This window comes from Callithrix jacchus, chromosome 9, assembly GCF_049354715.1.
Source record: "Callithrix jacchus isolate 240 chromosome 9, calJac240_pri, whole genome shotgun sequence".
Classification (NCBI taxonomy): Eukaryota; Metazoa; Chordata; class Mammalia; order Primates; family Cebidae; genus Callithrix; species Callithrix jacchus.
In genome coordinates, this window is record NC_133510.1 from 113,754,146 (window position 1) to 113,770,733 (window position 16,588).

Here is a 16,588-nt window from a genome sequence, read left to right on the forward strand (position 1 = left end):
CTATTTGAGATGAAGTCTCACTCTGTCACCCAGGCTGGAGTGCAGTGGCATGATCATGGCTTACTGCAGCCTCAGAGGTCTGCTTTTTTCTTGTAAGTCTATTTAGATGTTCTGTCCTTCGCAAGTCAATTTCAGTAATGTGTGTCTTTCTAGGAATTTGTCTATTTCATCTAAATTATCCTAATCTCTTGGTATACAGTTATTTCTTATGCTTTTTCCATAAGGTCTGTAGTAATGCTCCTTCTTACATTCATGAGAGGTCTGTTTTTTTATATCTCAAGCTGGTCCCCTTCATCCCTAACCAGATGTGATTGTGCCTTTTAGTAGGTTAGGCAGCTGTCTGGACACAGTGGCTCACGCCTATAATCCCAGCACTTTGGGAGGCCATGGCAGGTGGATCACAAAGTCAGGAGTTTGAGAGCAGTCTGGCCAACATAGTGAAACCCCATCTCTACTAAAAAGACAAAAATTAGTGGGTGTGGTGGTGTGCTCGTGTAATCCCAGCTACACAGGAGGCTGAGACAGGAGAATCGCCTGAACCTGGGAGGTGGAGGTTGCAGTGAGTCTAGATTGCACCATTGCACTCTCGCCCAATCAACAGTGTGAGACTCTGTCTCAAAAAAAAAAAAAAAAAAAAAAATTTGCCCGGCATGGTGACACACACCTGTGATCCCAGCTACTTGGGAGGCTGAGGCAGGAGAATCACTTAAACCTGGGAGGTGGAGGTTGCAGTGAGCCAAGATTGTGCCACTGCACTCCAGTCTCAGTGACAGAGCAATACTCTGTCTCCTAAAAAAAAAAAAAGCAAAAGTGGAGACTGAGAATCCTCCCCATACATCAGGTCTTTCTCTCTCCCAACGATCAGAGGATAGAGAGTATGGAGCAAAATACTAGTCCTGGAGTATAGTCCTGGAGCAAAATTCACACTAAAGAGCAAATGACTGAAAACTGCTAACTTCCCAAGAGGAAGTGGAGGATGCCAAGACAGGATAAGAATGCTCTGCTCCCAGGGACTCCCCTGCCTTGTGTGGTGGCTAGGGGAGACACTCAGGAATACCCAGAGCTGGGCCTAGCGGAGGCAAGCAAAGAGCCCAGGGTGCAACATTTGAGGAGGCTCTCATGCTCAGGCTTGTGGAAGCGCAGGGCTGGCGCCTGAGAGCAAGTGCCCCCTTAAATGTCATGCCCTGGTTGTCTCACTTGCTTTACCCCAGTGTTAGCCCTGCAGAAACCTAAGGTTTCTGAGAACATACTTTGAAAACCTCCAACGAAATTAAATCCCCTTACAGTTAGGTGTTTTTTTTTTTTTTTTTTTTTTGTAGTTGTTTCTTTTCAATGCTTATGGGAACGCTTCACATGGTCTTTTAAAAAAAAAAAAAAAACCTAAAAAAATTATTAAAAAAAAAAAAAACAGGCTGGGTGTGGTGGCTCACACCTATAATCTGAGCACTTTGGGAGGCTGAGGTAAGAGGATCGCTTGAGCTCAGGAGCTTGAGACCAGCCTGGGCAACATGGTGAAACCCTGTCTCTAACAAAAATTCAAAAAAGTAGCCGAGTGTGGTTGCCTGCACCTGTAGCTGCTCGGGAGGCTGAGGTGGGAGGATCGCTTGAGCCTGGGAGGTCAAAGCTGCAGTGAGCTGTGATTGCACCATTTCATTCCAGCCTGATTGACAGAGTGAGACCTTATTTCACAAAAATAAAAAATAAATTTTACTGTATATATTTAAGGTATATAACATCTTATTGGATACATATAGATATTAACGTGGTTACTACAGTGAAGCAAATTAACATATCATCTCACATAGTTACCCATTTTTGTTTTTTCTTTGTGGCAAGAGCCTCTAAAATCTGCTCATTAGCAGGAATCCCAAATACAGCATAATTTTTTTTTTTTTTTAGATGGAGTCTGGTTCTGTTGCCCAGGCTGGAGTGCAGTGGCATGATCTCGGCTCACTGCAACCTCCACCTCCCAGGTTCAAGCAATTCTCCTGCCTCAGCCTCCCAAGTAGCTGGGATCACAGGTGCCTGCCACCACACTCAGCTAATTTTTTGTACTTTTAGTAGAGACAGGGTTTCACCATGTTGTTCAGGCTGGTCTCAAACTCCTGACCTCAAGTGATCCACCTGTCTTGGCCTCCCAAAGTGCTGCGATTACAGGCATGAGCCACTGTGCTCAGCCCCTCAATTTCTTCATCCATTCATCTGTCAGTGAACACTTAGGTGGTTTCCAAATCTTGGCTGTTGTGAATAATGCTGCAATGAATGTGAGAGTGCGGATGTCTTTACGAGGTGGTGATTTTATTTCCTTTGGGTGTATGCCCAGGAGAGGGATTGCCGGGTTATATGGTAGCTCTATTTTTAACTTCTCTAGAAACCTTCGTTCTTGTTTTCCATAGTGGCTGCACCAATCTACATTCCTGTGAATAGTGTAACCGATAACATCACCTTTAAAAAAACACTTTCTAAAAAAGCTAAGATAATTTATAAGACATATAGGAAAGTAGAGGAAATGAAACAATGAACAGACCTATCACTTTGGTTTAATAACTGTTAACATTTGCTCTATTTGCTTCACCATTTTCCCCCAAAGTATTTGAAGGTGAATTACAGGTGTCACAACATTTCACCCTGAAATACTTTAGTTTGTATATTTTAAACTTAAACATTTTCTTTCACAGTCCTAAGACCAGTATTACACCTTACAAAATTAATAATATTTCCACGAGATTACGCAATACCTAGTCCACATTAGCACGTACCTGGGTGGCCCTAAAATGTCTTTTGAAGGCAGATCCAATCGAGGTTCACATAATTGTTAGGTCTCTTAAATTTCTTTAATGGAGAACAGTGGCTCTCAATTGGGAGTGATTTTGCTTCCAAAGCATGTTTTCCCCAAAAGTAGACAGTGTTGTTGTCACAACAGGGTTGGAGGTGAGGGTGCTACCTGCATGCAGTGGGTGTTTAATATCCCACAAAGTATAGGACAGCCCCCCCTATTGCAAAGAATCATCCAGCCCAAAAGTGCCAATAGTGCTGAGTTTGAGAAACGATGCTTGAAAACAGCCCCACCCCATTTTTTTTCCATGCTATCAATTTGTTGAAGAATCCAAGACAATTGTCCTGTAGAAAGTTCTATCAATACCTTCTCAGTTTGGCTGATTATTTCCTATGGTGTCATTTAGCTTTTTCCCCTCTCCCCTGGAAGTTAGGTCTAAAAGTAGTTGAGGAATTTGAAATCCAGGAAAAACGATCCCCCAAAGGGTGCTTGGCCAGGTGGTGAGCCACTCAAGTGGCTCCAGCCAGTTGAGCCTCTTCCCCAGTGCTCCAACCACTCTTCCATGGCCCTTGGGTGTGCAGTGGGGCAAAGACTTGCCAGCCCTCCAGGTGCCTTCTGGAAGCTTGTCTTAACGCCCCAGAAATTAGCCCTGTTTTGAAGCATGGCATTTTCAACAGGTCACTGTTCACTTAGACAAGATGCTGACGACTAATGCCAAGCTCCGGAAGGAGATTGAAGACCTACGATTTAAGAAGGCTGCTCATGACAATGTCTACCAGCAGCTCCAGCGGCACCTGTTAATGCAGAAGAAAACCATGAACTTGGCCATTGAGCAATCTTCTCAGGCCTATGAGCAGAGGTGGGCTGGGGAGAGGTCCAGGGGCAGTGAGGTCTCTGAGCCCCATGCTGAGCATCTAGCTTCCTACTCTGGGCCATCTCTTCCCCTGGCGCTTATGTGTCGGGTGATCTTAAATCAGAATAGTAATAATTCTGAGTACTGACTGTGTGCTAGGCATGAGCTAGGTACTCTGGTAGGTATTGTTTTAACTCTCACAACAGCCCTAGGAGTTATTATGCCCATTGTATAGACTAGGACATGGAGGCTTAGAGATGCTAAAATGCCTACCCGAGATCCAGGTAACCGGTGACTGTGGTGAAGTTGAGAATCAAACCTCTGTGCTGTACCATCTCCTCCAAGTGCCCCTGCCTCTAGTCCAAGGGGGTCTTTCTCAGTCTGGGCCTCCACTGGATCCACAGTCATAAGAGAAAAAGACATATAGTTTGTCTGTGAAGAGCACAGCTTTTAAAGTCAGATAGATATGGTTTAAATCCTGGTTCTATCACTACTATATTGTTGTAGGTAGGGTCTCTCTCTCTCTTTTTTTTTCTTTTTCTGAGACAGAGTTTCGCTCTTGTTACCCAGTCTGCTGGAGTGCAATGGCGTGATCTTGGCTCACCGCAACCTCCGTCTCCTGGGTTCAGGCAATTCTGCCTTAGCCTCCCGAGTAGCTGGGACTATAGGCACACGCCACTATGCCCAGCTAATTTTTGTATTTTTAGTAGAGACGGGGTTTCACCATGTTGACCAGGATGGTCTCGATCTCTTGACCTCATGATCCACCTGCCTCGGCCTCCCAAAGTGATGGGATTATAGGCGTGAGCCACCGTGCCCGGCCTAGGATCTCTTTTGATGGTAAAGAGGATTAAATAATATATAAATGTAAAGTAGTGCCTGGGACACAGTAATGGATAAGTGGTGATGATAGTGGTGATGATGATGATGGTGATGGCAGTGGTGGTGGCGGTAATGAGGGTGATAATGGTGATGGTAATGATAGTGATTGTGGTGATGGTGGTGGTGATGATGGTGATGCTGATGATAGTGGTGATTAGGAAGGTAATGATAATGATGGTGATGGTGATGGTAATGTTATTGATGGTGATGGTGGTGGTGATGATGATAGTGGTGATTAGGAAGGTAATGATAATGATGGTGATGGTGATGGTAATGTTATTGATGGTGATGGTGGTGGTGATGATGATAGTGGTGATTAGGAAGGTGATGATAGTGAGGTGGTGGTGGTGATGGTGATGGTGGTCATGGTAATGGTGATAATGGTGATGGTGGTGGTGATAGTGATGATGGTGTTGGTGGTGATGACAGCGGTGATAGTGGTAATGACAGTGATGGTGACAGTGATGATGGTATGGTAGTGATGATGGTGATAATGGTGATGATGGTAATGGGGTGGTGATGGTAGTCATGGTAATGATGGTGACAATGGTGGTGGTGATGGTTATGATGCTGATAGTGGTGATAAGGATGGTGATGGTGATGGTGGAATGATGATAGTGATGATGGTGATGGGGGGGTGGTAGTGGTGATAATGATAATGGCAGTGGTGAGGATGATGATGGTGACAGTGATGATGATGGTGATGGTAGTGATGATGGTGATAATGGAGATAGTAATGGTGGTGGTGGTGATGATGGTCATGGTGAGCATGGTGATTATGGTGGTGGTGATGGTGCTGCTGATGATGGTGGTGATGAGGATGGTGATGGTTGTAATGATGGTGATGGTGGGATGGTGATGATAGTAGTGATAATGGTGATGTGGTGAGGGTGATGATGGTGACAGTGATAAAGATGGTGATGTTAGTGAGATGGTGATAGTGGTAATGGTGGTGATGGTGGTGGTGGTGATGGTTATGGTGATGGTGAAAGTGATGATGGTGGTGATGGTGGTGGTGAGGATGATGATGGTGACAGTGATCATGGTGATGGTAGTGATGATGATGATGATAGTGGTGATGGTGGTAATGAGCTAGGTACTCTGGTAGGTATTGTTTGTATGCTGGTGATGGTGATGGTGGTCATGGTGGTCATGGTGATGATGGTGATGGTAATGATTATGGTGATGGCGGTGATGATGATGTTGATGGTAATGATTATGGTGATGGTGATGGTAGTGATGATGGTGATAATGGTGATGGTGATAATGGTGATGATAGTAGTGATGGTGATGGTGATAATCGTGGTGGTGGTGATGATGGTGACAGTGATGATGGTGATAGTGATAATGGTGATGATGATAGTAGTGATGGTGATGGTGATAATCGTGGTGGTGGTGATGATGGTGACAGTGATGATGGTGATGGTGATAATGGTGATGATAGTAGTGATGGTGATGTTGATAATGGTGGTGGTGGTGATGATGATGGTGGTGATGATGGTGATGGTGATGGTGATGATAGTAGTGATGGTGATGTTGATAATGGTGGTGGTGGTGATGATGATGGTGGTGATGATGGTGATGGTGATGATAGTAGTGATGGTGATGGTGATAATCGTGGTGGTGGTGATGATGGTGACAGTGATGATGGTGATGGTGATAATGGTGATGATAGTAGTGATGGTGATGTTGATAATGGTGGTGGTGGTGATGATGGTGATGGTGATGGTGATGATAGTAGTGATGGTGATGGTGATAATCGTGGTGGTGGTGATGATGGTGACAGTGATGATGGTGATGGTGATAATGGTGATGATAGTAGTGATGGTGATGTTGATAATGGTGGTGGTGGTGATGATGATGGTGGTGATGATGGTGATGGTGATGGTGATGGTAGTAGTGATGGTGATGTTGATAATGGTGGTGGTGATGATGATGGTGGTGATGATGGTGATGGTGATGGTGATGATAGTAGTGATGGTGATGTTGATAATGGTGGTGGTGGTGATGATGATGGTGGTGATAGGAAAATCATTTCTGGGGGTGATCTAGAGCTTACAGCTCCTGTTGTTCAGATAAGGAGGGTTGTTTTTACACACCCAGAAACCTTTATGATTAATAAAAATGATAGTCATTGTCTAGGCAGGAGGTCCCTCTGGACTGGCAGGGAAAGGAAAGCAGAGGCGAGGAGCCTCAGATGCTCAAGCTGTGTAACTTCTTTGCCCAGGGTGGAGGCCATGGCTCGCATGGCTGCCATGAAGGACCGCCAGAAGAAGGACATCTCTCAGTACAACGTGGAGATCCGAGAGCTGGAGCGTCTCTATGCCCATGAGAACAAGCTCAAGTCCTTTCTGCTCGTCAAGCTGAATGACCGCAGTGAATTAGAGGAACAGGCGAAAAAGGAGGAAGGTATTCGCTCCTGGAGCAAGCTCGTGCTCTCTCACTCTCTTTCCTGCTCTTTTTTTTCCCTCTCTTTTTAAGTGAAGGTGCCCAAGTATCCTTGTGGTTGCCAAGTTCAGCAAATAAAGATACAAGATGCCTAGTTAAGGTCAGCCGTGGTGGTTCATGTCTGTAATCCCAGCACTTTGGGAGGCTGAGGCAGGCTGATCATTTGAGGTCAGGAGTTTGAGAACAGCCTGACCAACATGGTGAAACCCCATCTCTACTAAAAATACAAAAACATTAGCTGGGCATGGTGGTAAGTGCCTGTAATCCCAGTGACTTGGAAGGCTGAGGCAGGAGAATCGCTTGAACCCTGAAGGTGGAGGTTGCAGTGAGCCAAGATTGTGCCACTGGACTCCAGCCTGGGCAACAGAGTGAGACTTGGTCTCAAAAAAAAAAAAAAAAAAAAGATGCCTAGTTAAATTTAAATATCAAATAAACAATAAAGAAATGTTTAGGATAAGCATGCAGTATTTGGGACATACTTAGGATAAAACTTTTTCATTGTTTATAATTGGGAAATATTTATACTTAAAAATACATTTGTCTAAAATTCAAATTTAACTGGGAACCCTCTATTTTATCTGTCAATCCTAAGTAACAGCATGTGTCCTCATTTGGGGCTCTCTTTCTGTTGCTTAGGGGGAGACGTGTATGTCAGGGGTCCCCAGGTTCATCTCTAGGTTTGATGATTCACTAGAATATCTTGTAGGACTCAGCACAGGAGCACAATCATGGCTGGGATGTGTAATAGTGAAAGGTGCCAAGCGAGATCAGCACAGGAAGAAGCGTGGGCCAGCGTCTGGAGGAAATGGTGCGAACTTCCACACAGAGTTACACTGAGCACGTGGTCCTTCAGGGATCTACCTGTGACCACACATGTCAAGAGTTATGTAGTAGGCTGGGCATGGTGGCTCATGCCTGTAATCCCAGTGCTTTGGGAGGCCAAGGCAGGGGAATTTCACCTGAGGCCAGGAGTTTGAGACCAACCTGGGCAATAGAGCAAGACCTCATCTCTATAATAAATTTTAAAAAATATTAGTTGGGCATAATGGTACATGCCTGTGGTCCCAGCTACTCGGGAGGCTGAGGTGGGAGGATGGCTTGATCCCAGGAGGTCTGATGGTGACAAGGTGCTGAGGGGTAGAAGAAAGCAGATCCTAAGCCCAGGAGTTTGAGGCCACAGCAAGCTATGGTTGCACCACTCTAGCCTGAGTGACAGAGCGAGACCCTGTCTCTTAAAAAAAAAAAAAGGGGGGGATTGTTTTATAGTCGGGTATACTAGAGACTCAGTACCCCACATTCTTACTGGGGGCTGGTCATGTAGACACCTCTGCCTAGCACATACCAAAATGCCAGACTCCCAGAGGAAAAGCAGGTGTTTGGCATAAACTGACAGCCATGGTGGCACTTGCCTGTGGTCTCAGCTACTGGGGAGGCTGAGGTGGGAGGATCGCTCAAGCCTCACCAGAACACTGGGGAGTGGCAACCTATAAGGAGGTCACGTGGTCAAGTGTACCTAAAAGATCCTTTTTTTTTTTTTTAAGAAACAGGGTCTTGCTCTGTCTCCCAGGCTAGAGTACAGTGGTGTGACAGTCACAGCTCTCTGCAGCCTTGATCTCCTGGGCCCAAGCCATCCTCCCACCTTTGCTTCCCGAGTAGCTAGGAATAACCAGGCATTCACCACCATACTTGGCTAATTTTTTAAATGTTTTGTAGAGGTGGGGTCTTGCTATGTTGTCCATGCTGGTCTTGAGCTCCTGGGCTCAAGTGATCCTCCCGCCTTGGCCTCCCAAAGTGCTGGGATTACAGGTGTGAGGCACCATGCCCAGCCGGGATAGGGATTTTGTATCAGCAGTGATTAGCACAGTGTATGGCTCATCGTAAACGCTTCACAAGATAATGTTTGTAAAATGAGTGATGGGTGAAACTTCTGCTCTATCTCCTGGACACATCTGGCCTCATCTCGAAGGCATAATAATAATAATTATTATGTACATATTTTTTGAGATGGAGTCTCACTCCATCACCCAGGCTGGAGTGCAGTGGCGCAAACTTGGCTCACTGCAACCTCTGCCTCCCGGCTTCAAGCAGTTCTCCTGCCTCAGCCTCCTGAGTAGCTGGGATTACAGGCACTTGCACACCTGACTCATTTTTGTATTTTTAGTAGAGATGGGTTTTCGCTATATTGGCCAGCCTGGTCTCGAACTCCTGACCTCAGGTGATCTGCCTGCCTCAGCCTCCCAAAGTTCTGGGATTACAGGCGTGAGCCACCGTGCCTGGCCATAATAATAATATTGATCACGTGACTGTCTGCCTGGCATGGATCTGAGGCACTTCCTTTTGAATGTCACCGTGACTGATTTTTCCTTTTCTAGCTCTCAAGGAAAAGAAGCATGTCAAGAAGAGCAAGGGAGAGAGTTTTGAGAGCTACGAAGTGGCCAACCTCCGGCTGCTGAAGCTGGCTGAGAGCGGGAACCTGAACCAGCTCATTGAAGATTTTCTGGCCAAGGAGGAGAAGAATTTTGCTCAGTTCACGTATGTCACAGAGCTCAACAATGACATGGAGATGATGCACAAGAGGACCCAGCGAATCCAGGTCAGGACCCTGCTCTGCTTTCCCAGGCCCTGGGGCCTCTGCATGCACAGCAGCTTTCCCAGAGCAGTCTCTAGGAAGGCTCTGTGGGAGGCACTCCAGAAGGTGGTTTGGCCAACGCTGCTCTATTCCTCCAGGGCTCCCCCTGCATTTTATTTTATTCTATCACTTTTTTTTTCTTGAGACAGAGTCTCAGTCGCCCAGGCTGGGGTGCAGTGGCATGATCTCAGCTCACTGCAACCTCTGCCTCCTGGGTTCAAGTGATGCTCCTGCCCCAGCCACCCGAGTAGTTGTGACTACAGGCACCTGCCACCACACCCGGCTACTTTTCGTATTTTTTTTAGTAGAGACGGGGTTTCACCATGTTAGCCAGGATGGTCTCATTCTCCTGACCTTGTGATTCATCCACCTCAGCCTCCCAAAGTGCTGGGATTAAAGACATGAGCCACTGTGCCGGGCCTATTTTATTTTATTTTTAAGACAGGATCTCACTCTGCTACCCAGGCTGGAGTGTGGTGGTGCGATGTTGGCTCACTGCAGCCTCGACCTCCCGGGCTCAAATGATCCACGCAGCTCAGCCTCTTAAGTAGCTGCGACTACAGGTGTGCACCACCATGTCCAGCTAATTTTTGTATTTTTTGTAGAGTTGGGAGTTTGCCATGTTGCCCAGGCTGGTCTTGAACTTCTGACCTCAAGCAATCCTCCTGCCTTGGACTCCCAAAGTACTGAGATTACAAGTGTGAACTGTTGTGTCCAGTGTCCCCTTGCTTTTTATTTGTATTTTTTTTGAGATGGAGTCTTGCTCTGTCACCCAGGCCAGAGGACAGTGGTGTGATCTTGGCTCACTACAACCTTCTCCTCCTGGGTTCAAGCGATTCTCTTGCCTCAGCCTCCAGAGTAGCTGGGGCTACAGGTGCCTACCACCATGCCCTGCTACTTTTTTTTGTATTTTTACTACAGTCAGGGTTTCACCATGTTGGCCAGGCTTGTCTTAAACTCCTGGCCTCAAGTGATCCACCCACCTTGGTCTCCCAAAGTGCTGGGATTACAGATATGAGCCACTGTGCCGGCCTATAATTGTCTTTCAATAGATGCATACATTTAATGTATTCATGTCCCCCAACCCAATAGTGACATTATAATCCATGGCATGTTTTATAAACCAGCATTCAGTAAACTATAGTCCATGGCTGCTTTTGTCCAGCCCATGACCTAAGAATGATTTTTACATTTTTAAAGGATTGTAAGAAGAAAAATAAGAGAGAGAAATATGCAAGAGAGACCTGTAAAGCTGAAAGTATTTATTATTTGGCCCCTTTCCTGACCCTTGTTAATTAACAGCTTCATAGAATTGAGGAGAGAGAACTCATTCTCATCTTGGCAAGACCTGGCTCACATGAGTATAGTAAAGGTCCTGATAAGTCCTGCAGCACGGAAACCTGCATATCTTTGTTGAACCTATAATTTCCCAAATGTCATTGGCTTCCTGGGGTACTTGCATCCCAGTATATAAATAAACATCCGTTAGAACTGTCTGCATAGAATAGAGTCTAAACCCTTAGTGTGATATTCCAGCCCTCAAAATTTGGCTTCTACCTGCTTTTGCCAACTCAGGTCCTATTATGACCCCTAGGACACCCTCTGCTGCTGCCAGTCCCAGCTGCCCCATGCTGTTCCCCCCTCCAGTGCCTTCCCCCTGCCATTCCCTCTCCGTCCCATCCCTTCTCTTCTGATGGAATCCTGCTCATTAGTCCTGACCCTGCACAAGTGTTGCCGCCTCTGGGAATTCATTACTCCTCCCTCTGAGGGCCCTGACCTCTGCTTATGTGACCAGGGTAGCTGCTTTCCTTTGCGGTATGTCACTGGTTCCCAAATGTGGGGGTACCGTACGCTGGCCATGAGCAAATAGACTGCAGCTAGACTATAGGTGAAAACATTTTAATTGGCTAGTGAAGAATTAATTTTTAAGGGAATAATAGAGCTTGCGAGCAAACTTGTGATTTAATGGATATTTCCTTATGGTAGTAAGTAATAATAATGGTAAACAAAGAATAATTAGAATGGCTTGATTTACAGAAAACAATTATAGATAATAACAGGCCAGGTGGCTGCAGAAAATGCAGTGAAGCTGATTTTATCAGTTAGGATTGTCACTGGAAACAGACAGCACAGCCGACATGGGTAAATTGGCCAGGCGTGGTGGCTCACACCTGTGATCCCAGCACTTTTTGGGGCCAAGGTGGGTGGATCACCTGAGGTCAGGAGTTTGGGACCAGCCTGGGCAACATGGTGAAACCCTGTCTCTACTAAAAATACAGAAAATGAGCTGTGTGTGGTGGCAGGTGCCTGCAATCCCATCTACTCGGGAGACTGAGGCAGGAGAATCCTTTGAATCCAGGAGGCGGAGATTGCAGTGACCCGAGATGGCACCACTGTGCTTCAGCCTGGGAGATAGAGGGAGACTCTTTCTCAACAAACAAACCCACAAAAAACCCTAAGCCCCCCAAAACCACCAAAAAACAAAAATAAAATGGTTAAACTGAGGAAAGTTTTTTTTTTTTTTTGAGACAAGGCTCGCTCTGTTGTCCAGGCTGGAGTGCAGTGGTGCAATCTTGGCTCACTGCAACCTCCGCCTCCCAGGTTCAAGTGATTCTCCTGCCTCAGCTTCCTGAGTAGCTGGGATTACAGGCACATGCTACCATGACTAGCTAATTTTTATATTTTTAGTAAAGATGGGGTTTCACCATGTTGGTCAGGCTGGTCTTGAACTCCTGACCTTGTGATCTGCCTGCCTTGGCCTCCCAAAGTGCTGGGATTACAGGCTTGAGCCACCACGCCTGGCCGAGGGGAGTTTTTAAAAAGGGACTGTTTCCAGCGGTCTAAGGAAATGAAGACGGGAGCATGAAGGAACAGCTAGAGCTTCAGAATAGGTCAGAGGAGGGAGTGGTTTTTGGAATCCAGAGAGAGGAATGGGGAGACGGCTGCCCGCGCTGCCCTTCCTGGAGGGGTGCAGCCAAACTAGGGACAGGCCCAGGGGGTGGCACACACCCCAACCTCCCTCTCCTCCCACCCTTCATCTCCCTCTTGGGCCTCCCACTGGCTGGGCCCCCAGCAGCCAAGCACAAGGGAGCCCGTAGGTGCAGGCCCTGCAGGTCCCAGGCAGGACAGGGGATGGTGCGGGGTGGGAGGTGTACCTGGAGGCAGGGAAGGCAGACTCAAATGACCCTGATGCCACTCAGTCCTCCTTCCACGATGAGGAAGGCACAGGAAATGTTTCTTCCCCAGAAGTGACCTTGACCTCCCATTCACCTTGAGGCTGCTCTCTCCTTTCCTCCTGCAGCCACACAGCATCTCCTGCACTGGGACAAGTGCGGCCGCTCTGGGACTCAGTCTCTCTATCTGTAGAATGGCACACACACTTAGACTAGAGGAGTCCTCCAAGTCCAAATTCATTTTATAATAAAAGTTTCAAACTTTTATTTAAAAGGCTACGATTTTTTTTGGAGACAGAGTCTTGCTCTGTCGCCAAGGCTGGACTGCAGTGATGTGATCTCGGCTCATTGCAATCCTGGGTTCAAGCGATACTCCTGCCTCAGCCTCCTGAGTAGCTGGAACTACAGGCACCTGCTACCACACCCGGCTAATTTTTGTATTTTTAGTAAAGTTTTCACCATGTTGGCCAGGCTGGTCTTGAACTCCTGACCTCAGGTGATCTGCCTGCCTCAGCCTCCCAAAGTGTTGGGATTACAGGTGTGAGCCACCGTGCCTAGCCATGAAAAACATTTTTGTTTAATCCCATATTTTGAGGAAACTCTGGTATGTAAAACAGGAAAGGGAGCAGACCTGGATGGAGTGGGGGTGGGGCGGACGAGGGGAGGGGCTGGGAGCATTCCTTTTTGCTTTCTTGTTGCACCTTTGCTCAAACTAAGGGATCAGGTTTAAAAAATTTTTTTTAAATTAATAACAGGACTGTAACATCTGACTTCACCCCTCCCTAGAGGCTGGTGTGGAGTCTCATAAACCGCTGAAGCCAGCCTTCTTTTTTTTCTTTTTCTTTCTTCTTCTTTTTTTCTGTTTGTTTGAGACAGAGTCTCTCTTTGTTGCTGAGCTGGAGTGCAGTTAGTTGTGTGATATTGGCTCACTGTAACCTCCGTCTCCCGGGTTCAAGTGATTCTCCTGCCTCAGCCTCCAGAGTAACTGGGACTACAGGTGCATGCCACCGTGCCCAGCTAATTTTTTGTATTTTTAGTAGAGACGGGTTTTCACCATGTTGACCAGGATGGTCTCCATCTCTTGACCTTGTGAGCCACCCACCTTGGCCTCCCAAAGTGCTGGGATAACAGGCATGAGCCACCGGGCCCTGTCCTAGCCTTCTTTTTTTCTTTTGCTTGGTCTCTTCCACCTCCCCAAGTTGCCTGAGACAATCACTGGTGACATTCTGAAATATTTCCTTCCAACTTCAAACATTTTCTCCTCCTTCCTTCCTTCTTTCCTTTCTTTCTTTTTTGGTTGTCCTTTTCCTTTTTTTTTTTTAATCAGGCAGGGTCTCATACCTTCACCCAGGCTGGAGTGCAGTGGCATGATCTTGGCTCACTGCAGCCTCGATCTCCCCGGGCTCAGGTGATCCTCCCATCTGAGCCTCCAGAGTAACTGGGACTACAGGCGCACACCACCACCGCCAGCTAACTTCTGAAGTTTTTGTAGAGATGGGCTTTCACTTCCCCAAGTTAAATTCTTAGTGCAGTGATTTAAAAACCAGGATATTGCACATGAAAATCTGAATTTCTGGTTTCTCGTGGAAAATCAGATCTGACAACTCCCGCCCACATTCCCGCAGGAATCCGACTTCCTACAAACGGGGCCACCCGCTGGCTCCTCGCTCGCGGAGACCAGTTTGGCAAGTGCTCTGGCGCCCCGCAGAGCTCAGCGGGCCTCTGCCTTTGCGACCCGAGGTTCAGGCGCGCCATCACTGTCCTCTGGCGGCCATCTGCGGTATTGCAGGGAAGGTCTCTGCCGGCAGGCCTGAAGTGAGCAGGGCTCTGAATTCACCGGTGCCAGTGGGACATTGAGGACAAGCCCTAGCAGAGGGGTGTGAGGACCCCGACAGGATACCCTGACCTGATAAGAAAATGTTCCTAAGCTGATTTGGCCTTGATTTTTCCCCCTCCCCATAAGGGGACCCTCTTCCTTAGAGTCATGACAATGTGTCTAAGATGGGTTAGTGCTCTCCTCTCTGGGCCTCAGTTTCCCCATCTGTAGAGTGATGTTTGGATCAGAATAGTAGCTTCCAAGCGCTTTGTTAAAGTTACAGAACTGTGCCTTTTGGGACTCAAATAGAGCTGCAAACACCTGTTGAATTAGTCCAGAGAGCACTAATTTCCAATAGTAAGATCTAATTTCGTAAAAAAATATTACAGGACAAAGATATGCTCACTGTGGAAAATCTGGAAACCAACTAAGGATGGAAGGAGTTTTAAGCCACCCACTATCCCATTGCCTGAGACGATTCTGGAATATTTCCTTCCAACTTCCAACATTTTCTTTCTTTTTTTGGGGGGGGGGGGTTGTGCTTTTCCTTCTTTCTCTTCTTTCTTTCTTTTTTTCTTTCTTTCTTTCTTTCTTTTCTTTCTTTCTTGGCAGGGTCTCACACTGTCACCTGGGCTGGAGTGCAGTGGCATGATCTTGGCTCACTGCAGGCTTGATCTCCCTGCGCTCAGGCGATCCTCCCATCTCAGCCTCCTGAGTAGCTGGGACTACAGGTGCACACCACCACAGCCAGCTAACTTTTGTATTTTTGGTAGAGATGGGGTTTCATGATGCTGCCCAAGCTGGTCTCAATGGTTGTGCTTTTAAAATGTAACAGTTATTATCATATAAAGTTGCATATCTGATTGAACATATGTCCTTTTGGTTATTCATTCATCCAGCAAGTATTTATTGAGCACCTAATGTGTTCCAGGCACTGCACTAGACCCTGGTAATGTGGCAGTGAACAGAACGCCAAAAAGCTCAGCCCTCATGGAATTGCTGTCTTGGTCGGGAGAAACAGGCAATAAACAACAAGCCCAGGACTTAACAGAAAGTGTAGAGTAAGTTAGAAAGAGAGATGCAGTGTGGGTAAAAAGAGCAGAACAGCGTTTTGGAGCCGGTTGGGGGGCTCCGGCAGTTGGGGAGTTAAGATCTGAATGAACTTACAGGTGAGGGATTGAGCTGTCCAGATCTCTGGGGAAGAATTCTCCAGTCAGAGGAAACAGCACGTGCAAAGGTCCTGAGGCAGCTTGCAAGCAGGCCAGGGTGTCTGGCGTGCAGAGAGACATGGGAGGGAGAGGGGATGAAGTGGGGGGTGAGGGCTGCTGGGCACATTTCCAGAAGGGATTTTGATCATTTCTCCAAGAGGCAGAGGCTATGGGAGATCTCCGAGCAGGGGAGCAGTGCCATCGACCCAGGTTACCGATGCAATTTGCAAAATACTAAAAAGTCTCCATATAAACCCAGGAAGAATCTCAGCACCGGGATAGGGCATTTGCTCATCTTTTTGCCAGAACTCCCCCCACCCTTGCCCTGTAAAGATCGAAAGACTTACTTTCTGTTTTTTTCCAAAATAATACTTTTTTTTTCTGATTAGAAATTTTTTCACAATTTGGAAAATACTCAAAAGTATAAATACAACCTTCAAATCAGGAATAGTTCCATCACATGGATATAGCGTTCTTTCATCTTTTTGGTACAGTTCTTTCTTAAAAATTTCCAGCACTTTGGGAGGCCAAGGTAGGAGGATCACTTGAGCCCAGGAGTTTGAGACCAGCCTGGGCAACATGGCAAAACTCCATCTCTACAAAAAAATACAAAACACAAAAGGAAATTAGATGCATGTAATTTCTAAAAATTAGTTCATCAGAGTTTGTGCCTGTAGTCCCAGCTACTCAGGAGGCTAAGGTGGGAGGACTGCATGAACCCAGAAGGTGGAGGTTGCAGTGAGCTGAGATTGCACCACTGCACTCCAGCCTGGGCAATAGAGTGAGACCTTGTCTCAAAAAAA

The 16,588-nt window shown here is 46.7% G+C and overlaps 1 protein-coding gene across 2 annotated transcripts in view; it reads left to right on the forward strand.

Annotated features, from left to right (window-relative positions):
* The window catches only part of CCDC63 (coiled-coil domain containing 63), a 46,885-nt gene that overhangs the window by 17,073 nt on the left and 13,224 nt on the right, over nucleotides 1-16,588 (forward strand). For both annotated transcript variants that reach the window (XM_035257596.3, XM_078337274.1), the window contains exons 6-8: nucleotides 3,454-3,635; nucleotides 6,739-6,920; nucleotides 9,332-9,552. In XM_035257596.3, the coding sequence (XP_035113487.3) occupies nucleotides 3,454-3,635; nucleotides 6,739-6,920; nucleotides 9,332-9,552 (585 nt within the window). The remainder of the gene's footprint in view (nucleotides 1-3,453; nucleotides 3,636-6,738; nucleotides 6,921-9,331; nucleotides 9,553-16,588) is intronic.